Here is a 24,620-nt window from a genome sequence, read left to right as displayed (position 1 = left end):
AGCTATCACATAGTGTAGAACAACCAACCAGGAGGGATTTTCAAAGCCTGTATAAAAACAGGGGCAGGGATTGCAGTAACCAATTTATGGTGAAGTGAATCTGAATACTGAGAGGCTATCACAGGTTAGCAATAGAGATAGCGACAAAAAGCCATAAAATGGTGAAAACATTCTTCAGTCATGCAGAGATACTATTGTTAGCAGACAAGAAATAGAGCTAGCGGCAGCAGTGATTGATCACAACACTGTGAGCTCTACTGCTGAATTTCAATTGTACATTATTTTCATTGTTCATGCAGAAGCAAACCACCAATATTTGTGAAAAAAATCCAAATGTGCTTCTGCCCCAAAGATTATGCATGTCAAACTGTCGAGTTTTTGCACACCTTTTGTATTAGTCTAGTTTGACATTCATACATGCACAGTGTCAGAATTTGGTACCTAAGGACCACCAGTACAGCAACACGGAAATATGACCTCTTCTTATGTAGTATTCATGCAAACTAATGCATGCTTTTTCAACGCAACTATACAATGTGAAAAAGAAAGCTGTTCTATGCACTCACTATATCAAAATGAGTTTTCATTTAAAGTGTAAATATAATTTTATACATTTTTATATATCGCAGGTGCTGCGTAATATTTTGGATTGGTTGGGGTCCAGGTCTTGAGATCCCATTGATCACTTAAAATCACCCTAAAGTCTACAACTCCTTCATGAGCCTGTGTCCAGGCTCAATAGTAAGTATATGGGTCCGCCGGTACACTGATTTGTGCAAACAGCTCATGTAGGAGCTGTGGACTTTATTGAGATGTTTTGAGTAATCAGTGGGATCTCGAGACCTGGACCCTAACCAATTAGCAACACTATGCAGCACCTGTAATATATAAAAACTTACCAAATGAATGTTACATTTTTAGCAGAATTGATGGGTAATTCTACTGATAAGAGATAATCGTTCACTAGAACACCAGGATTGGTAAACTTGGCCGACAGATATGTGGCGCCCCTGGGGGTTCAGTCGCCACAGAGGTACTGCACCTCCTCCTGAGGTGTGGTACCTCACCATCCAGGTAAGGTGGAGACACCTGACCACACTCCAACACCTGCATCCCACACAACATAGTAGTAAAAAACATATATGTGACATGCACAAGTGTAAACAAGTCGGTAAGACAATGCCCACACCACCCAATGGCTGAACCACAACGAGAGCACAAAATGACAAATTTGAAAAAATACTCTGCAGTTAAAAACATAAAAGTAATCAGCAAGTGCTGTATAACAAATACAGGGTATTTAGTCGACACATTTTTTGCAAAAAATACATACCAAGCTGCTTCACCACTTCATGGTAACCCTTCACGAAGCAGTCCCTATCTAATGTATTCAAAACCTGAACATGTGAACAGTGTCTGAATGAACAGGATACAGACAGGCGCTTCCCAGTATATGGGCTTGTTGGTGAAAGACAGCTCATTTATGTGCATGTCACAAAGGAGGAGGGTGGGGTCTCCCAAACTGTGCTGAGCACGGAAAAAAAGGATTAAAAACATATATGTGACATGCACAAGTGTGAACAAGTCGGTAAGACAATGCCCACACCACCCAATGGCTGAACCACAACAAGAGAGCACAAAATGACAAATTTGAAAAAATACTCTGCAGTAAAAAACATATAAAAGTAATCAGCAAGTGCTGTATAACAAATACAGGGTATTTAGTCGACACATTTTTTGCAAAAAATACATACCAAGCTGCTTCACCACTTCACGGTAACCCTTCACGAAGCAGTCCCTATCTAGTGTATTCAAAACCTGAACATGTGAACAGTGTCTGAATGAACAGGATACAGACAGGCGCTTCCCAGTATATGGGCTTGTTGGTGAAAGACAGCTCATTTATGTGCATGTCACAAAGGAGGAGGGTGGGGTCTCCCAAACCGTGCTGAGCACGGAAAAAAAGGATTAAAAACATATATGTGACATTCACAAGTGTGAACAAGTCGGTAAGACAATGCCCACACCACCCAATGGCTGAACCACAACAAGAGAGCACAAAATGACAAATTTGAAAAAATACTCTGCAGTAAAAAACTGCTGATTACGTTTATATGTTTTTTACTGCAGAGTATTTTTTTCAAATACAACATAGTAGTGTAGCAAAGCACCCTTTGGTGGCTCCCTGCTTGGAACACGAAGAGTGCTGGGAGGTGGGTGGAGCTTAGTCTGCACCAAAAGAGTGGGAAGATATTAGGATTGGGTCAGTCTGACTAGAGAGTCTGTCACAGGATTCTGTGAGAGAAGATCCCCTGAGAGGGATGGATAAAGGAAGTGCTGCAGCAGACCTCAGTGACCTGGTTCTGCTGGCACAAGAAGGAAAGATTCAGAAAGCCTTATTCTCCATAAGAAAGAAGGATTTGTACGGAACGTAAGGAGGAAAGGAGGACTAAGGATTAGGGTTAGAGCAGAACCCTTCCCAAGTTCACAGCGCAGGGCCGGGGTCCGGTCCCCGAGGTTGTATGGATACTAATGGTCCTGCAGCAGACACCGGAGGAATAGAAGTTGTCACCACTTTATTCCCACACAAGACTTGGGGGCACAACAGCAAGGACTAGGTAGCAAGGAGTCCCCGAAGCAGGCTACAGCTGTCTGCCGTACAAGTAGAGTTCATAGGAACATCAGAAAGGAGGAACTCCAGTGTAACTCAGTACTGTGAGTACTTCACCATAGGCGCAAGAAGGGAGGCGTTCAGAAAAGGCACATGTTGGCGGAGTGTTGGAACAGAGTGCTTCATCTTGCCTGGAAGTTGGCTGAGCTCCTGCCCTGGAGGACACGGCATGGATGCGGGCACCTGTATGCACAACTGACTGTGAGTAAAGCTTTGGAACTACATGCCCTGGTGTCCTCCGCTTATTCCTGCGCCAACACCCTCAGCACTGCTACATCTCTGTGCCTGACACTGCACCATCTACGTCTCTCCCCTATCTCTTCATCTACACTGCCCTGGTACTACTGCCCTACCTGTGGAGGGCCACAACATCATTGCTGCACCACACCATCTGTCCTATATGATCTGTCTACAGCGTCAGCTTAACATCTTCATTGCCGAACACCACAGGTGGCGTCACGAATCATTCACTCATAAACTTTAATCATCATCCACATGTTCAACCATTCCCCCTTTTACAATGGACGCCCAGGGCCACGGACCGGGTCCCAGGTGCCGTGACATCTCCCATTGAAACCCACGGGCCCGGCTCCGAGTACCCCACGGCCCTTATGGAAGTGGATAAGAAACCCACGCCGCAATGATCATTGTGGTTTGTACTGATAAAGAGATATGATCACATCGAAACGCATTGACAAATTAAACCATATCCACACCTCATATTGTATTGTGGATGCTAGACAGCGCAGGTTTCTTATCCACTTCCATCTCCAAGTTTGCATACTATCTGTTTTGGTGGATCGGCAGCAGCTGTCTTTATCTAAAAACGAATAAAGGGGTTGTGACTTTCACTGCCCCCCACTCCAACCAAATCTGTTTTACTCTTTTCTTTGTAATCCGGATAAGACCTTATTGCACTATTTGTCTTTCCAGTTTTTATATAAACACGTATGAAATATTCATGTCATATCCTTTGAATGTGTCATAAATGCCCAAGATGAAAATACCCCCCTAGAATTTTTCCCCATGGGGCAAAAATGCAGGAGATATTCCAATGCATATTTGTTCGAGGAAAAATTAAGCAGTGTGCTACAGTTGCAGTATTATGACATTTAAAGAGATCTCATTCACACACTACAGAGAAATTTGACAACTTTATTGACAGGTGCTGTGGATTTGAAATCCTCGGCATGTCAGTTCCATTACAGAGGGAGAAATGTGTAGTAAGTCCCTACCTTTTCTGCATCAGAATCCACAGTGATTTTGACTGCTGCAGATTTCACTGTAGTTTTTTTTGCACTGTGGAATATTTTATGTAGATTGGACACATGAGAACGTATACGTAAAGCGGTTGTCCAGTCTAAAATGACAAGTCTGCAGTCACTCTTATAACTGTAGACTTGTGAACCCTCCCAACGCAAATACTTTGTGCTGTGAGGATTTTCGGGTGTCAACATCGGGAATGGCGGTCACGTGGCCACAAGTATGCAATATGTATATTCCTGGCCAGAACCTAATTATCTATACTGTTTTTGGCAAGCTTAATGCAAATATATTGCGCTAGGCCAATATACAGTATGGTCAGTATAGGATTATTATGTTGGAAAAACTTATATAGCCATTGGCAAAAATTATGGAATCACCGGCCTTGGAGGATGTTCATTCAGTTGTTTAATTTTGTAGAAAAAAAGCAGATCACAGACATAGCACAATACTATAGTCAATTAAAAATGGCAACTTTCTGGCTTTAAGAAACACTAAAAGAAATCAAGAACGCAACGTTGACGAATGACCGCGAGACGTCGCGATCCTGCGAAAACGGACGCCATCGCGGTCATTCTCGCAAAGGATTACTGGGACCGGGAGCGTGAAGAGTGGCGGGAAGGCTGCGCGGGACGCCGGAAGGTAAGAATAACAATATTTTATATTTTAAATTCTATTTTTTACAGGGATATGGTAAGACAGCCCGGAGGACAGTCTCCTCTCCTCCGGACCGTGGGTTCCAACCGCAAATGTTCTGCTTACTTTTCGCATGGTGTGCACAGCCACATGCGGAAAGTAAGCAGAACAATGCATTCCTATGGGTGCGGGATCGCCGCGATTCCGCTAAATTAATGAGCATGCTGCGTCTTTTACCACGAAGCGATTCTGCCGCGGAAAAAAACGCAGCATTAGCACAGCATTGCGGAATTCCATAGAAATGCATGGGATGCTTATTTTTCGCGGCAAAATCGCGCATTTAAAACCGCCGTGAAAACGCGATAAACACGCTACGTGTGAACTCAGCCTAAGTGACTCACTGAGATGATTTTGCTTCTTCGGACAAAATGATCAGCCTCAGGGAATATGGGATTTTCATGACCCAGATATGATTCCCATACCTTCATGTTGGCTGTTTTTTCGCCAGGTGAGTTGTAAGACTATTGTATGTGTCTGTACTTCGGTCTTTGGTAGATCTTGTTCCTTTGCACAGCCTCTGAAAGGCTGAAGGTATTGAACATATGGTATCAGTGAGGAGGCATAATGTCTGATTCTAAGATAAGTATATGTCGTATTTGGTATGGAGTATCTCCATCAGTATGTGAAAAGAAAGGAGTTCTCTAGTGTATGGGTCCACAATGTCAGCATAGTGAAAACGATCAGCTTTGAGCCATGGACGAGCCATGTCAGATACTGAGCTATCTGGTCAGCGTGGTGTAAATAGAAAAGAGGTCCTTGGTAATTTTGAGGAGTCCAGTAGGAATTTCTTATTACTTGTTAGCCAAATGTCTCTAGTGAAGATAATTGGGACAATAGATTGGAGTTTAATGGACATGGCAACACCAAATATGCTTATTTTTTCTCTATTATTTATGCAGGATAAGTGTGGGTGATACATTTTTGTATTTTGTTTTATTTTATATTTTTGAAAACTTTTTTATATTTTTTAGTGACTTGATGAGATCAGCTGATCGCTTGTTCTTTTTACTGCAACACAACTGTATTACAGGGTATCAACAAAATGGCATTCTCCCCTGCCATTGGTTGGGCTTCAAAGGAAGACAAAGATGGTAGCCATGGGGACCTAACAGCAGTTCACTGGATGCTATGACAATCACATTCTTAAGGCCTCATTCAGACGACTATTTTTCACGTATATGTGTTCTATCATTGTTTTTCATGATTAGAACATTGGATACAAATTATAATCTATGAAAGTCTATTGGCTATGGCATTTGTGTGCAATTTGTGTGCTATCCTTGATTAACAGTGAAATGTATAAGAGAAACTTTCCAGTGAAATTCATTGAAGAAACACTGATGGCAAAAACTGACACACTGACCAAATATTGATGAAAATTGGATCCAAACCACTGATTAACAGCGGTCAGTGTGATTCCATACGATGAAAAATCATGGTCATCTCAAAGAGGCTAATCACATTTGTACACGATGCCATTAGAAGGCGGTGTGCATGCATTGTTTTTAAAGCAGAAGATGTTTTGGGAAAACATTGGTGGTGTTTTTCCAGAAGCGTCTTCTTTTTGTTTTTTTTCATCGTTTTTGAAGACTTTTTTTTAGTCCTATATATTATAGTGGCAGTTTTCAAGTAGAAGCCAACTGAAGAATGGTCAAATTAGGCCTCTTTCACACTTCAGTTTTTTACAATCAGTCATAATCCGCCAGGTTTTGAAAAAAATGGATCCTCAATTTTCTTTTGAGGATCCGTTTTTTTTCCCCATTGACTTCCATTATTGGCGGATTGTGACGGATTGCTGTCCGTTGCATCCGTTTTTTTGAGGATCCGCCAAAAGTTGCTGTCCGTCACCATCCTCAAAGATTTCAAAACGGAGCTTGCAACGTTTTTTTCTCTGGCGGATCCTCCAGACACTCATTTAACCCGAAATTCTTTCTGGGTGCCGGCCAGAAAAAAAAAAAATCTCTCTCTCTCTCTCTCTCTCTCATCCGCCATCCGTCCTTTTGGCGGATTTTGATCCGCCATCCGTCCTTTTGGCGGATTTTGACTGATGCAAAAAACTGAAGTGTGAAAGAGGCCTTACTCGCTTCACAGCTTTCAAAGATGTGATTCTCATAAGCTGTCTGTAACGCACGTGATATTAGAACCACTGTGCCGTGGTCCGAGGAGGGCTGGGAGGACAATGACTAGGCGAACACCTGACTGATGGTATGGTTAGACTTGGCTCCAAATGGATGTCAGGTGCTACTCCAGAACAGACCTCGAACACACAGCAGCTGACCCCAAATGGGTAGAAAGCTTGAATGGCCTGAAATGGATGGAACAATAGGCATAGGTTGGTGCTGAACATGTACTGGCAGACTTATCTGGCATAAAAATGGGCCTGGCAGGCATGGCTGGTGTACAGATGGACATGGAAGCAGAGAATACAGGAAGGCTGGGTGTGGCTTGCAGACACAGCTGGTAAACAGGAAAGTACGGCAGATGCTGGCGGATACAGCTTGTATACAGGCAGGAACAGCAGATGCTGAAAGACATGGCTGGTATACAGGGATACAAGAACAGAACCTCCCAACAGGTGGAGGTGCCTTACCGCAGCAGTAGGAGAAAGCGCGGGCCGAGGCCTGGGTTGGTGAGTTAGTCAGCATCTCTGTTGGGGGAGAGGAGGATGGGAATCGTGCATGGACGCTGCTGCTATACTGCCAGTGGCATTTGTCACCTACTCTTTGCAAAGGCTATGAAATTCTTCAGTAGGGACAACGGTGAATCCACAATGTCATCTCCCTTATTTACATTCGAAAATAAATTTAAATATTACAACAGAAGAAAGAGGAAAAACAGCAATTTATGTATGCTCATTGCCACCTTGGACTCTTAAGGACTTTCAAGGAAAATTTTTCATGCAGCAGGATGTGGAGGAGTTTCGTGATTAGGAAAAGAAGCAGCAGGTGGATTTAGAGGGGACAATTAACGTATCACAGGCTAAAGACAAGATTGACCATCAGTGTGAGATTAATGATGCTGGGTATGACAACCAACCATTGCAGTGGGGTTCAGAAAGTGAACCAACAGAGCTCTTGGCTGTGCTGGCATACTGGATACTCAATTGCTTATTTATTTTTACTCACTTATATATACCGTATATACCATTAATTCCACAGCACTTTACATACATTATCATCACTGTGATCAATCTAAATTCCCTATCAGTATATCTTTGGAGTGTGGGAGGAAATTGGAGTACCCGGAGGAAACTGTCAGAGAAGGTATATGCGACAGGTGACTTTGTCACACCCAAGTGAATCAGGCTGTCCTCTCCAAGTGTGGAAAACCTTATATTTGTCAAAATTATTAATGCATGGAACACTGCTAATTTTCATTCACCTATAGCTAATTTCAATGATTTGATCAGTCACAGCATCTGACTGCTTGTCCATTATTTTGTTCACTGTTCTATTTCCAGTTCCAATGTCCTCACATAGCCAAACATCTGCTACCTGTCCGTAATGTTTTATCTATAGTGTGCATCTGCTGCTGGGGCTGCCAGTGCTGGCCTTACACAGCCACGCATCTTCTGCCTAGCCATCATGTTGTACAGTGACATGTAAAAGTTTGGTCAAATTACTGTTATTGTGAACAGTAAAGCAAGCTGAAGATGAAAGGATCTCTAAAAGGCCTAAAGGTAAAGATGACACATTTCCTTTGTATTTTAGACAAAAAAAAAGTTTTCATCTTTTACATTTTAAAAATTAAACAGGAAAATGGGCCTATGAAAAAGTGTGGCACCCTGCATGGTTAGTACCTAGCAGCACCCCCTTTTGAACGTAACACATATATGGTCCTTAGCCATATATATTGAGGTAACTTTGACGTTACTAATGCTGTGTTTGCATTAAAGAAGGAGTTGTATACAATCCAAGGAGACCTTAGTGTGTTATACACATCTTTTTAGGGCACTTGGAAACCTTTTCGGTACTTGCAGTTTGTGGCATTTTTTATTATTATTTATTATTTTTTAATTTAGCAAACCTTTCAAATATTTCAAGATATGCTTCTCTGATATATAATGTCTGTTAATTATTCATTTTCTGTACCTGAACTGTGAGGGAATTACATGTTTGTATTTATTGCAGGCCCACAGTTCGTTTGCTATGAATTGCTTTAGTGCAGAATATGTTTTGTTAATTATGTGAAACATTAAACAGCATCACCTCAACTAATTATCTCAGTTACAGAGCCGTGACATTTGGGAATCAATTAATATAATGGAAAAAATTGACTACAGCCATAATTGCACGTTTTGCAGTACTTATTTCTAGTGACCATGGTTTTCATTTTTTACTATATAATGCAGGATACATTTGTCAGATACAGCCGCTTAACTGTGTAAATAGTATAAAATATAGATGAAATTAGTGCTAAGTGTATTGTATGATTCTTTACAGAATAGGGAAGTAGGAGATTATACAGAATTTTCTTACTTATGATATGATTCATTCAGGCCTTGCTATGTTGTAATTGTAGACTTTCCCAAAGCAGTCCCTCACCTTTAAGGCTATGCTCACACATTGTATTTTTTTTCCTAAGGCAAAACCTGCTGTCTTTTGGCTGTAAGAAACTTGCCTCAAAAGAGCAGGTTTTGCTTAGTTTTTGTTGCATTTTTGTGATGGTACATTTGTCTCTTGTGCATGCTAAGTTTAGAGCATTAAAAAAATTCTGTTTCTACTTCATCAGATTTTGGCACCAAGAACACAGCATAAACTGATACCAGTGTTTTTGTAGCAGTTTCTGCATCACCCTTTGCTTTCAATGGGTGAAAAACACAGAAAAAACGCTGAAAGAAGTGATATGCCGCATTCTGCAAAAAACATGGTTTGGCACAAAATACTGAGGAGAAAAAAATAAGGTGTGTGTATGAGATTTCTGAAATCTCATAGACTTTGCTGGTTCTCTAAAACACAGCTGAAAATTTGCATTAACAAAAAACCAACATGTGAACTTAGCCTAAGACAGGGGTCACACTAGTGTATGGCATCCGATGCAATATGCTAATGACCCTCAGCTCCTGCTCTGCTGCGGGTGGGGGCCGAGTGTCATGCTACTGAGCTCCGAGCCTCTCGCACAGAGAGAATAGGAGCACAGCTGCAGAGAAAGTAATTTCTCCATCTCCTCCATTGCCAGGGTCAGCGTATATCGCACAGCACCTTTATGGAGCAGCATATGGAGCATAATCTATGGAGCATCTTATGGGGCAGCATATGGGGCATAATCTATGGAGCATCTTATGGGGCAGCATATGGAGCATAATCTATGGAACATCTTATGGGGCCATAACCTTTATGGAGCAGCATATGGGGCATATTCTATGGAGCATCTTATGGGGCCATTATGAACTGTATGGAGCATTATATGGGGCTCCTGATTCAATATGGATAATAAAAACATTTAACCTTCTGATGTCTCAATTAATTTTCCTTTTATTGGCATCTATTTTAATTTTTGAAATTTACCAGTAGCTACTGCATTTTCCACCCTAGGCTTATACTCGAGTCAATTAGTTTTCCCATTTTTTGTGGCAAAATTAGGGGGGTCGGCTTATACTCAGGTCGGCTTATACACGAGTATATACTGTTTGTGTGTGCGTATATATATATATATATATATATACAGTGGGGCAAAAAAGTATTTAGTCAGTCAGCAATAGTGCAAGTTCCACCACTTAAAAAGATGAGAGGCGTCTGTAATTTACATCATAGGTAGACCTCAACTATGGGAGACAAACTGAGAAAAAAAAATCCAGACAATCACATTGTCTGTTTTTTTTTCATTTTATTTGCATATTATGGTGGAAAATAAGTATTTGGTCAGATAGAAAATTTCATCTCAATACTTTGTGATGTATCATTTGTTGGCAATGACAGAGGTCAAACGTTTTCTGTAAGTCTTCACAAGGTTGCCACACACTGTTGTTGGTATGTTGGCCCATTCCTCCATGCAGATCTCCTCTAGAGCAGTGATGTTTTTGGCTTTTCGCTTGGCAACACGGACTTTCAACTCCCTCCAAAGGTTTTCTATAGGGTTGAGATCTGGAGACTGGCTAGGCCACTCCAGGACCTTGAAATGCTTCTTACGAAGCCACTCCTTCATTGCCCTGGCGGTGTGCTTTGGATCATTGTCATGTTGAAAGACCCAGCCACGTTTCATCTTCAATGCCCTTGCTGATGGAAGGAGGTTTGCACTCAAAATCTCACGATACATGGCCCCATTCATTCTTTCATGTACCCGGATCAGTCGTCCTGGCACCTTTGCAGAGAAACAGCCCCAAAGCATGATGTTTCCACCACCATGCTTTACAGTAGGTATGGTGTTTGATGGATGCAACTCAGTATTCTCTTTCCTCCAAACACGACAAGTTGTGTTTCTACCAAACAGTTCCAGTTTAGTTTCATCAGACCATAGGACATTCTCCCAAAACTCCTCTGGATCATCCAAATGCTCTCTAGCAAACTTCAGACGGGCCCGGACATGTACAGGCTTAAGCAGTGGGACACGTCTGGCACTGCAGGATCTGAGTCCATGGTGGCGTAGTGTGTTACTTATGGTAGGCCTTGTTACATTGGTCCCAGCTCTCTGCAGTTCATTCACTAGGTCCCCCCGCGTGGTTCTGGGATTTTTGCTCACCGTTCTTGTGATCATTCTGACCCCACGGGGTGGGATTTTGCGTGGAGCACCAGATCGAGGGAGATAATCAGTGGTCTTGTATGTCTTCCATTTTCTAATTATTGCTCCCACAGTTGATTTCTTCACTCCAAGCTGGTTGGCTATTGCAGATTCAGTCTTCCCAGCCTGGTGCAGGGCTACAATTTTGTTTCTGGTGTCCTTTGACAGCTCTTTGGTCTTCGCCATAGTGGAGTTTGGAGTCAGACTGTTTGAGGGTGTGCACAGGTGTCTTTTTATACTGATAACAAGTTTAAACAGGTGCCATTACTACAGGTAATGAGTGGAGGAAAGAGGAGACTCTTAAAGAAGAAGTTACAGGTCTGTGAGAGCCAGAAATCTTGATTGCTTGTTTCTGACCAAATACTTATTTTCCACCATAATATGCAAATAAAATGAAAAAAAAACAGACAATGTGATTTTCTGCATTTTTTTTTCTCAGTTTGTCTCCCATAGTTGAGGTCTACCTATGATGTAAATTACAGACACCTCTCATCTTTTTAAGTGGTGGAACTTGCACTATTGCTGACTGACTAAATACTTTTTTTCCCCACTGTATATATATATATATAGTGTGTGTCACTGACATCCATATATATATATATCTATATATATATAATCGTCTTATCATGTCTGTCTGTAACCGAAATCACGGGTAGCTGATTGGTCGCGGCCGCCAGGCCCCCGCCAGGCCGCAACCAATCAGCGACAAGCGCAGCTGTTTGTAACGGTAAGGCGCAATCAGCGGCATGCGCAGTCGAGCGCAACGCTCAATCGGGCGCAGTCCTTAATCTGTAAAAAAGAGAATTAAAATTAAAAAAAGGTTATTCTCACCTTCCGACGGCCTCCTGTCTTCTTTCCACGCTCCCTGCCTCGCGTTCCCAGTAATGCTTTGCGGCTTAGACCGCTGATGACGTCACTCGCTAGAGCGAGAAAGAAGACCGACGTCACTCTCGCGAGAGCGAGAAAGTAGACCGACGTCATCAGCGGTCTAAGCCGCAAAGCATTATGGGAACGCGAGGCCGGGCACGTGGAAAGAAGACAGGAGGCCGTCGGAAGGTGAGAATAACTTTTTTTTTATTTTTTAATATTATTTTTTTACATGCTAGAGGGCCGCAGCAGTGATTGGTCGTGGCTGCAGGGCCACGTTGCTGATTGGTCGCAGACAGAGGGCCGCGACACTGATTGGTCACGGCTACACGGAAAGGGAGGTGAGGGGACATGCATACCAGGAAAGGGGGATGAGGGGACCATGCATACCAGGGTGAGGGGGTGAGGGGACCATGCATACCAGGATTGGAGGGTGAGGGGACCATGCATACCGTGAAAGGGGGGCTTGAGGGGACCATGCATACCATGATTGTGGGGTGAGGGGACCATGCATACCAGGATTGGAGGGTGCGGGGACCATGCATACCGGGAAAGGGGGGTGAGGGAACCATGCATACCAGGAAAGGGGGGTGAGGGGACCATGCATACCAGGATTGGGGGGTGAGGGGACCATGCATACGAGGAAAGTGGGGTGAGGGGACCATGCATACCAGGAAAGGGGGGTGAGGGGACCATGCATACCAGGATTGAGGGGTGAGGGGACCATGCATACCAGGATTGGGGGGTGAGGGGACCATGCATACCAGGAAAGGGGGGTGATGGTGAGCATGCATACCACGATTGGGGTGTGACGGGACCATGCATACCAGGATTGGGGGGTGAGGGGACCATGCATACCAGGATTGGGGGGTGAGGGGACCATGCATACCAGGATTGGGGGGTGAGGGGACCATGCATACCAGGATTGGGGGGTGAGGGGACCATGCATACCAGGATTGGAGGGTGAGGGGACCATGCATACCAGGAAAGGGGGGTGAGGGGACCATGCATACCAGGAAAGGGGGGTGAGGGGACCATGCATACCAGGATTGGGGGGGTGAGGGGACCATGCATACCAGGAAAGGGGGGTGACGGTGAGCATACATACCAGGATTGGGGGTTGAGGGGACCATGCATATCAGGAAAGGGGGTGAGGGGACCATGCATACCAGGATTGGGGGGTGAGGGGACCATGCATATCAGGAAAGGGGGATGAGGGGACCATGCATATCAGGAAAGGTGGGTGAGAGGACCATGCATACCAGGATAGGGGGGTGAGGGGACCATGTATACCAGGAAAGGGGGGTGAGGATACCATGCATACCAGGATTGGGGGGTGAGGGGACCATACATACCAGGAAAGGGGAGTGACGGTGAGCATACATACCAGGATTGGGGTGTGAGAGGACCATGCATACCAGCAAAGGGGGGTGAAGGGACCATGCATACCAAGAAAGGGGGGTGAGGGGACCATGCATACCCCGAAAGGGGGGTAAGAGGACCATGCATACCCCGAAAGGGGGGTAAGAGGACCATGCATACCAGGATTGGGGGTTGAGGGGACCATGCATATCAGGAAAGGGGGGTGAGGGGACCATGCATACCAGGATAGGTGGGTGAGGAGACCATGCATACCAGGAAAGGGGGGTGAGCATACTATGCATACCAGGATTGGGGGGTGAGGGGACCATGTATACCAGGAAAGGGGGGTGACGGTGAGCATACATACCAGTATTGGGGTGTGAGAGGACCATGCATACCAGCAAAGGGGGGTGAGGGGACCATGCATACCAAGAAAGGGGGGTGAGGGGACTATGCATACCAGGATAGGGGGGGTGAGGGGACCATGCATACCAGGATTAGAGGGTGAGAGGACCATGCATACCAGGAAAGAGGGGTGAGAGGACCATGCATACCAGGATTGGGGGGTGAGAGGACCATGCATTCCAGGATTGGGGGGTGAGGGGACCATGTATACCCCGAAAGGGGGGTGAGCGGACCATTCATACCAGGAAAGAGAGGTGAGAGGACCATGCATACCAGGATTGGGGGGTGAGAGGACCATGCATTCCAGGATTGGGGGGTCAGGGGACCATGCATACCAGGATAGGGGGTTGAGGGGTAGCATGCATATCAGGATTGGGGGTGAGAGAACCATACATATCAGGATTGGGGGTGCGAGAACCATACGTATCAGGATTGGGGGGTGCATTATTGAATTATTATTAAATCTTCAAAAATAAACTGCATACATATTCTAGAACACCCGATGCGTTAGAATCGGGCCACCATCTAGTATATGTGTGTGTATTTATATATGTGTGTGTGTGTGTGTGTGTGTGTGTGTGTGTGTGTATTCTATGTGTATATATCTATTTTCTAAAATGTCAGTGTGATTTTACTGTACACCGGTTTTCATCTAACTATCTATCTATCTATCCATGTAATATAAATGTGTATATATATATGTGTTACTGACGTGTATATACAGTATATGTATTCTATGTGTATATATCTAATGTTTTGTGAGCTGTCAGTGTGATTTTACTGTAGCCGCACATGAATTGGCGGCTTTTCAAAGGACAACGGGGCGTAAAAATTGGACGGCACACACAAAGTCCGAGTGCTGTGCGATTTTTTTCTCACACCCATAGACATTCATTGGCGAGTCTCGGCCGATATACGTAGCAAATCGCAGCATGCTGCGATATCACTCGCACGTATAATACGACCGAGAAAAGAAAACGGTGATGGGAGCTGCCCCATAGATTAACAGCGGTCCGAGTGCTAAGCATTGTTTTATTGCATAGCATTTATCCGTATTCCTCGCTAGTGTGACTCCGGCCTAAGTCTGAGGATTGTGGCTATATGGTTGTAAGGTGCTAAATAATAATAATAATATAATAATAATAAATTTTATTTTTATAGCGCCGACATATTCCACAGCACTTTACATTTCAGAGGGGATTTGTACAGACAATAGACATTACAGCATAACAATAATCACATACAGTAGATTATAACAAATACCAAGAGGAGTGAGGGCCCTGCTCGCAAGCTTACAGTCTATGAGGAAAGAGGTAGACATGAAAGGTGGGTGGTAACAGTTGCCCTGATTGTACGGACCAGCCATAATGTTAAGTGTGTAACAGTACAGACACAGAGGGCTAATGGATGCATAAAGCATGTGGGAACATGATGCTGGGAACCTGGTTATGGTAAAATTTTTGGCTCTGCCACACAGGGATAGGTTAGGTTAATGTGTTGAGGCGATAGGCCAGTCTGAATAAATGCGTTTTCAGGACACGCTTAAAATTGTGGGGACTGGGGACTAATCGTATTGACCTGGGAAGTGCATTCCAAAGAATTGGCGCGGCACGTGTAAAGTCTTGGAGACGGGAGTGGGAGGTTCTGACTATTGAGGATACTAACCTCAGGTCATCAGCAGAACGGAGGGCGCGGGTAGGGTGGTATACTGAAACAAGGGAGGAGATGTAGGGTGGTGCTGAGCCATGGAGGGCTTTGTGGGTGAGGGTAATAAGTTTATACTGAATTCTGGAGTGGATGGGTAGCCAGTGTAATGACTGGCACAAGGTAGAGGCATCGGTGTAACGATTGGTGAGGAATATGATCCTGGCTGCAGCATTCAAGACAGATTGGAGAGGGGAGAGTTTTGTAAGAGGGAGACCGATTAGAAGAGAGTTACAATAGTCGAGACGAGAATGAATAAGAGAAACAGTAAGAGTTTTTGCAGAGTCAAAAGTAAGAAAAGGTCGAATTCTAGAAATGTTTTTGAGGTGCAGATGACAAGAGCGAGCCAGTGATCGAATGTGGGGGGCAAAGGAAAGCTCGGAATCAAGTATGACCCCAAGACAGCGGGCATGTTGCTGGGGAGTAATAGTGGAACCACAGACGGAAATGGCAATGTCGGGTGTAGGTACATTAGTAGCGGGAGGAAACACAAGGAGTTCAGTCTTTGATAGGTTCAGTTTCAGATATAGTGAGGACATGATATTAGACACAGCGTTTAGACAATCGCCAGTGTTTTCTAGAAAGGCTGGCGTGATGTCAGGAGAAGAAGCGTATAATTGGGTGTCATCAGCATAGAGATGGTACTGGAAACCAAATCTACTGATTGTTTGACCAATAGGGGCAGTGTACAAGGAGAAGAGGAGGGGGCCTAGAACCGATCCTTGAGGAACCCCAACAGTAAGAGGAAGGTGAGAGGAGGAGGAACCGGCAAAAGAAACAGTAAAGGAGCGGTCGGAGAGATAGGAGGAGAACCAGGAGAGAACGGTGTCCTTGAGGCCAATGGAACGGAGCATAGTGAGGAGGAGCTGATGATCCACAGTGTCGAATGCTGCAGAGAGATCCAAGAGAATTAGCATGGAGTAATGACCATTTGATTTAGCTGTTAGCAGATCATTAGAGACTTTAGTGAGGGCAGTTTCAGTGGAGTGTAAAGAGCGGAAACCGGATTGGAGAGGGTCGAGAACAGAGTTTTCTGAGAGATAGCGGATAAGACGGGAGTGGACCAGGCGTTCCAGGAGTTTAGAGATGAAGGGAAGATTAGAGACAGGTCTATAGTTAGCGGCACAATTTTGGTCGAGGGATGGTTTTTTAAGTAGTGGATGTATGATGGCATGCTTAAATGAGGAGGGAAAAATACCAGAAGAGAGAGAGAGGTTAAATATTTTAGTTAGGTGAGGGGTGACAGCAGGGGAAAGGGACTGGAGGAGATGTGACGGAAATGGGTCACTGGTGCAAGTAGTTGGGCGAGAAGATGCAAGGAGCCTGCTTACTTCTTCTTCTGTGACTGGTTCAAAATCAGAGAGTGAGTTAGATGCAGTGGGGGAGGGAGGACAGTGCATGGTATGAGGGGATTTGGAGATAATTTCCTGTCGGATCTGGTCAATTTTTTCTTTGAAGTAATTGGCCAGATCGTCAGCTCGGAGCTCCGTGGTTGGGGCCTGTACTCTTGGATTGAGTAGAGAATGAAAAGTGTCAAAGAGACGTTTCGGGTTATTGGACAGTGAGATGATGAGGGTGTTGAAATAGGTTTGTTTGGAGAGGTGAAGGGCAGTGTTGTATGTTCTAAGCATAAACTTAAAATGGATGAAATCTTCGTGTAGATTGGATTTTCTCCACAGACGTTCGGCGCACCTGGAGCACCGCTGCAGGAAACGTGTTTGCACCGTGTGCCAGGGTTGTCGCCGTCTGCGTTGTGGTGTTCTATTTATAGGGGGTGCAAATTCATCCAGGGCAGTTTGAAGTGTTTCATTGTAATGCTTCAATGCAGAATCAGGACATGAGAGGGAGGAGATAGGGGCCAATGAAGACTGCAAGTTCTTCAGAAGTTTCTGGGTGTTAATGGCCTGTGTGTTTCTATAAGTCTGGACAGTGGGGGTGACCTGAGCAGCCTGGCAGTTCTTTATAGAGAATGAAAGAAGATTGTGGTCAGAGAGCGGGAGAGGGGAGTTTGCAAAATCATCCACTGCACAAGGCCGAGAGAAGACCAAGTCGAGGGAGTTTCCGTCTTCATGCGTTGGAGAATTAGTAAGCTGCGAAAGGCCAAATGAGGAGGTTAGAGATAAAAGGTGAGTAGCAGATGGGGAGAGGGGAAGAGCAATGGGGATGTTGAAATCTCCCATGAGGAGGGTAGGGATGTCACAGGAGAGAAAATGTGGAAGCCAAGTGGCAAAATGATCCAGGAACTGATGGGAGGGGCCGGGAGGACGATATACCACCGCCACTCGCATGGAGAAGGGGGTGTAGAGTCTGACGGCATGGACCTCAAAAGAAGGGAAGACAAGTGAGGGTAGTTGAGGGATAACCTGAAAGGTACATTTTGGTGATAGGAGCAGACCAACGCCTCCACCAGCTCTATTGTCTGATCTTGGGGTATGAGAGAAGTGTAGCCCCCCGTATGAAAGAGCAGCAGCAGCGGTAGTATCTGACTGCTGGATCCAGGTTTCAGTAAGAGCCAGAAGGTTAAGAGAATTAGAAAGGAAGAAGTCATGAATGAAGGAGAGTTTGTTACACACTGAGCGAGAATTCCAAAGTGCACAATTAAGAGAGACAGATGGCATGCAGGGAATATTAATAAGATTAGAGGGGTTTCTGAGTGTAGCAGTGGGGGGGTTTGACTTTCTATAACATGGGGGACCAGGGTTGGGAGCAATGTCTCCTGCAACTAGGAGAAGGAGGATAGAAAGAGTGAGCAGATGGTTAAGTGATTTGTGAGAGCGTCTCTGGTGTTGAATGGTGGGACTGGCTGGATCTGTGCAATTTAACAATGTGAAAAGAGCATGAGTGCTATACATAGGAGAGGAAAGGAGCGAGGGGCCAATATGGATGGAGTGTGGAGAGTTAATGCCAGGGCGGTGGATGTGTGTGAATGCAGCGGCCAGGATATAAATTACACAAATGCATATGGTATATATTTGTTGTACTCCTAATGTACAGAGAGTAGATGTATATAAATGTCTTACCTGTCTCCTGCCTTGTCTAACTGCCATGTTATAACTGCCAGAAGTACTTTGATACATGTACTTCGATTACATGTGCATAAATGCCACCCCTGCATAAATGCTCCCCCTAGCTATGTCTGAATATATAGGAGGTTAAGGCTAAGTTGTTTTTTTTTTTTTTTTTTTGGCTCTCTCTTCTCGTTAATCAATCACACTAAATTGAGACACCAGGACCCAATAAAATGTTGTGGTCAAATAAACACATGTCCAGGATAGGGGGGGTGAGGGGACCATGCATACCAGGATTAGAGGGTGAGAGGACCATGCATACCAGGAAAGAGGGGTGAGAGGACCATGCATACCAGGATTGGGGGGTGAGAGGACCATGCATTCCAGGATTGGGGGGTGAGGGGACCATGTATACCCCGAAAGGGGGGTGAGCGGACCATTCATACCAGGAAAGAGAGGTGAGAGGACCATGCATACCAGGATTGGGGGGTGAGAGGACCATGCATTCCAGGATTGGGGGGTCAGGGGACCATGCATACCAGGATAGGGGGTTGAGGGGTAGCATGCATATCAGGATTGGGGGTGAGAGAACCATACATATCAGGATTGGGGGTGCGAGAACCATACGTATCAGGATTGGGGGGTGCATTATTGAATTATTATTAAATCTTCAAAAATAAACTGCATACATATTCTAGAACACCCGATGCGTTAGAATCGGGCCACCATCTAGTATATGTGTGTGTATTTATATATGTGTGTGTGTGTGTGTGTGTGTGTGTGTGTGTGTATTCTATGTGTATATATCTATTTTCTAAAATGTCAGTGTGATTTTACTGTACACCGGTTTTCATCTAACTATCTATCTATCTATCCATGTAATATAAATGTGTATATATATATGTGTTACTGACGTGTATATACAGTATATGTATTCTATGTGTATATATCTAATGTTTTGTGAGCTGTCAGTGTGATTTTACTGTAGCCGCACATGAATTGGCGGCTTTTCAAAGGACAACGGGGCGTAAAAATTGGACGGCACACACAAAGTCCGAGTGCTGTGCGATTTTTTTCTCACACCCATAGACATTCATTGGCGAGTCTCGGCCGATATACGTAGCAAATCGCAGCATGCTGCGATATCACTCGCACGTATAATACGACCGAGAAAAGAAAACGGTGATGGGAGCTGCCCCATAGATTAACAGCGGTCCGAGTGCTAAGCATTGTTTTATTGCATAGCATTTATCCGTATTCCTCGCTAGTGTGACTCCGGCCTAAGTCTGAGGATTGTGGCTATATGGTTGTAAGGTGCTAAATGTATCCAAAGTAATTCCCTATGTATTATATTACCATATGAAAAGAAATTAAACATTTTCTGTTTAATCCAGCACAGACATTCTGCAATAGTGAGATGTTTGTTGACTTTTAAGTGAATGTCCAACTGTTAAAAATAACATGATGTAAGGTTTAAAGCAGTTGAGTTTAGTTTTTCTGATACAGAGCTTTAAATTCCCTGCATAGACATAATTCTTCCAGTACTAGTGAGAAACCAGGAGCTTACTGTATACTGCATTCTGTGGTATTGAACGCACTGTATAATTTTCTGTGGCCAGCTCACATTTTCTGTGGCCAGCTCACATTACTAGTGGTAGACATTTAGCATTAAAATCTATGGCTATGACATGGGATTTAGAGCAACAGAAATCGCGATCTCCATCAGCTAGTGATATGTGTCAAGAAATCAGAATTTTGGACAAATATAGGAAATAAAATGGTGTTCAAAGATAACATAAGTTACTTGTAGTTCTAGTACCGCTCACTCATTGGTTACACATCCTAGAAATGTAACTTTTGGCATTCAGTTGTAAATAAGGGTAATAAAGAAATATTTTTGATTGTGTTTAATTTAGGTTTAATGATTGATCTATAAATCAAATATGTCTCAAAGTGGTTTTCCATTTTCAGGCTGTCAGCCACTACTCGGGCCTCAGTGTTTGGGCTGCAGCTGTGACACCACTTCAGCAGAGCTCAATCATTAGCTACAGCACTGATGCACGTTGTCAACGTCTCATCACGGCTGCAGCCAAAACAATGAGACTGGAGCGGCGGTAGACACCCATCACTGGACCCAGTGCTGTGCTTTCTGCTGACATTCCTTATCTCATAGATGCAGATTCCACCTCACATGTTTGGCTAGGTATTTTGGGAAATTCCTATGAAAGTGAATGGAGAGCGACCCTCATGCTCAGCCACCTCTAAGTTTACAATGGCTCATGTCAGAGCCCCGGCCTCCAGTGAGACCCACTCCTAAATACTGGACCCACATCCACATGATATGCCATAAATGTCTGAGATGGGAACAGCCCTTTAAGCGAATAAATGAATGTCTTGCAGGAATTTCAATAATGAGTGCTGTGCAGGTAACTTTGTCCACCATAATTATACAACTATTACATTTTAGTTTTAGGTCTAATTTAAAGCACCACTCCAGCGTTTTTTCTTTTTTCATCACTGAAGTGACGCTTTAAATGTAAGTCCCCTGTCCTTGGTCATATACTCGCCCTCTGGCGTTTTCACCATTTTTCTCCATCTCCAAACCCTCGGCCATCTTGTGACAGTAGCTTCTGACTGGCTGGAAGTAAGAAGCTACGTCACAAGCTCACAATACAAGTCTATGAAAGCCAGAATGAGGCTGTCAGACTTGTCTTGAAAAGTGACCTCAGCAAAGCTCCATGAAATATTGGAGCTGCAGGCAGGTAATTTTTCACCAAAGGCCGACAAGTGCAGCGTCGAGAACAGATGGAAATACCGGAAGGTGAGTATCAGACAGGGGCAGAGGAACTATATTTAAAGTATCACTCCAGCAGTGCAATAAAAAAATGCTGGAGTGGTGTCCATTTGCAGAATGTGCAATATATCAGGCAAAAAAACGCTCTGCTGATGGAAGGCAGAAATAGGTTGTATTTGAGTGTGCATATATTTAAAGTAAACTGCTAAAGCCATGTTAATAATATATACATATTATATTTGATGTCTTTTTCTGCAGAGTAAAAACCTGGACTGGTTTCCTAGGATGAGAGCAATGTCTCTAGTCAGTAATGAAGGGGAGGGAGAGCAGAATGAGATACGTAGCCTCCAGGACAAACTGAACTCAACCATGCGGCTGGTTACTCATCTAACATCACAGCTCAATGAGCTCAAGGAACAGGTACAGACTTCACCTTCATCAATTTCACTAGCAAAGGGCAAGTCGCACAGCCTGTGCAGCCAACTTGTGAAGAATGGATGGTAATGTCGCAGAGACGGCACTGTGATTTTCTATAGTCTGTGGAAGATTGGTATGAAATTGGCTGATGATATCATAGCCTGGCACCGCACAGTCACATAGCTTTGCTAAAAAGAATAAAATAACATTCTAATTGCTTTGGCTTTAAATGTTTACCTTTAATCTACTTTCGTACATTGCAACTGTGGCTGAGCCTGTACATGCCCCTTTCTGGAAATTATCCCAAAACCAGTTTGGTTCCGCATGGTTTGACCTGTATAGAGGAGACACATGAAGTCTCTTTGACTCATAATGATCCTCTGTATAGTGATATTGTATTGGCACCATGATATGGAGATACAGGTCTGTAAAATGTAATCTATCAGTGCATACTTCAATTTTACACTTTGTACAGTTCATATTACATGGCCCTTTCAGCAGTTGTGTATTCAGCTTTAGCACTGGCTTTTAGGTGCTATCACAACTACCACCAATCTGTTCTAGCAGTAGAAGGTCTTAGAGACTTTTGGTAGTGTATATTATGATGGTGCATGATTATTCCTAGAAGATAATGAATCTCTCACCCTCTCAATATTAGCATAATTCAATTTTACTGCTTCACTATTGGATGACAAGGTTTTTACTCTTCTGCAGTTCCTTCAAACGCAAACACTCTGCAAGTAATTTATCATTCGCTTAACTATCCTTAAGAGATTAATATATGCCAGGCTGCAGAGTGTAAGTACTGAGGCAGAAACTAATTTACAGATACATTTGATACTTTCTCTTGTTCGTTTTTTCATTTAGATGACCGAGCAAAGGAAACGTCGTCAGAGAATGGGATTTGTAGATGTTCAGGCAAACACGGGACATTCCATGGCCAGCAATCAAGCCATAGTCAGCCAGTGATAGCATTGGAAAGATGCTGAAGATGCGCTGTCCACCATAAAATGTTGTTGAAGACCATAGCTGAACGCTGTGTGAACAGTGCTAATAATATGCATAACAATGATAATGCTGCTCTTTCTAGAAAAGCATGAATGTTTTGGGGTTTGTACGTTCAGAACATGATCGTAGCATTGAAGAAAGTTGTTTCCTGGAACTAAGGGGAATCCCGGAAGACAGACTGTGGAAGTGTGCAATACACGTGCAGGCCTACATGCGCACTCGTTTTATGAACACCCCTGGAACGAAATATTAAAAGCACACAAAGGAAACAGTCTTTTGCACAAAGTTCAACTAGAACATATATTAACCCTGTTAAATGTTTCTTGATATAGTAAATAAGATTAATATAAGGCAAGCATCCACCACAACAAATAATGACCAGGACCTAGCTAGTGTTTGAAGTGCTATTGGGATTGTGTCAGGCACCTACGAAGATTGATGCAATTATTGACTCATTTTACATACTCTGTCTTAGATGTTAAGGCTCATAGAACCATGAACTGTTCCTCAGATTAGAATTGAAGCTAAATATTGAATGAGGTCAGATTAATGGTAAGAGAAAATGTAATAGGACTGACTGGTTACAGCACATATAGGCTCATTTCAATGCAGTTGAAAAATCTTTACTATTTTTATGAAGGAAAAGATTATTCGTAATAGACCTGCATGGATACAAATCTTGAGTACTTGATTGTTTGGATGATGTAATTTTAATCAAAAGAAACAAAAATGATAGGTTTACAAACATTACATGTATATAATACTAGTTTCATTTCATAGATGTTCCCCAACACATAGGTATGGACATCCCCTGATAGAGAAATTTGCTGTTTACAGAATAGATAGGACAGTTGGTTAGTTAGGAACTCTTTATATACGAGTAGAAACCTGATAGATAATAATAATATAAGATTTTCTCTTTACGAATTGCATAATAAAGTACTTAAATGTGTGTTACTATATGACTGAGTTGAACTTTCCTCTTATGTTCCAACAATTGTGGATATGAATGCAATTTGTGGGAATTTCCTGAACATATTTATGTGATATGTGCAATGTAGGACAAAAACAGCGTAAAAAACTGCAGAGCTAAAAACTCTTATTAACCCCTTCGCCCCAAAGCCTGTTTTCATCTTCTTGACCGGGCCAGTATAACTTTATGGGGTAATAACTCTGAAACGCTTCAATGAATTCCACTTATTTTGAGAGTGTTTTTTCTTGTTTGTACTTCATGTTAGTGGTAAATGTAGAACAATTTTTTTTTGCGTTTATTTGTGAAAATATTGGAAATTTGGCAAAAATGTCACAATTTTCATACTTTTAATTCTTCTGCCTTTAAATAGGAAAGCAATGTCACACAAAATAGTTAATAAATAACATTTATTCAGTCTCCCATGACAGCACCACGGGAGAGGGAATCCGCTCTTCAAGAACAGGAAACCCACAGACATAAAAGGGCGGCACCTCTCCCACGCATCAGTTGGTTTCCTGTCCTTGACAGGTGAAAGTCTTCAGACATACCTGTGAAGGTAGAAAACTAATCGAATCCCCTGCCTGGCCGGTCGGTTCAGGCAGCGGAGGGTTCACTGCCTCGGCCGATGCGGGGTCCCTGGAAACGCCACAGTGGGTCAAGGGTGGACTGCATGATAGTGAGCGGAGCAGGTGTCCGGGAAAGATTCCCAGCTCCGGATGGTCAGCGCCTGAAGAC

The 24,620-nt window shown here is 43.5% G+C and overlaps 1 protein-coding gene across 1 annotated transcript in view; it reads left to right on the top strand.

Moving 5' to 3' along the window:
• ITPR3 (inositol 1,4,5-trisphosphate receptor type 3) overlaps positions 1 to 23,874 on the top strand; it is a 580,258-nt gene extending 556,384 nt beyond the window's left edge. The window contains exons 57-58 of the mRNA XM_073575604.1: positions 21,746 to 21,907; positions 22,772 to 23,874. Of these exons, the coding sequence (XP_073431705.1) occupies positions 21,746 to 21,907; positions 22,772 to 22,873 (264 nt within the window). The 3' untranslated portion in view covers positions 22,874 to 23,874. The remainder of the gene's footprint in view (positions 1 to 21,745; positions 21,908 to 22,771) is intronic.
• Positions 23,875 to 24,620: the final 746 nt, after the last annotated feature.

Source organism: Dendrobates tinctorius, unplaced genomic scaffold (genome assembly GCF_039654945.1).
Source record: "Dendrobates tinctorius isolate UK_male_01 unplaced genomic scaffold, ASM3965494v1 ptg000045l, whole genome shotgun sequence".
Lineage (NCBI taxonomy): Eukaryota > Metazoa > Chordata > Amphibia > Anura > Dendrobatidae > Dendrobates > Dendrobates tinctorius.
Note: the sequence above shows the minus strand (reverse complement) of the source record. Positions and strands in the feature narration are given on the sequence as shown.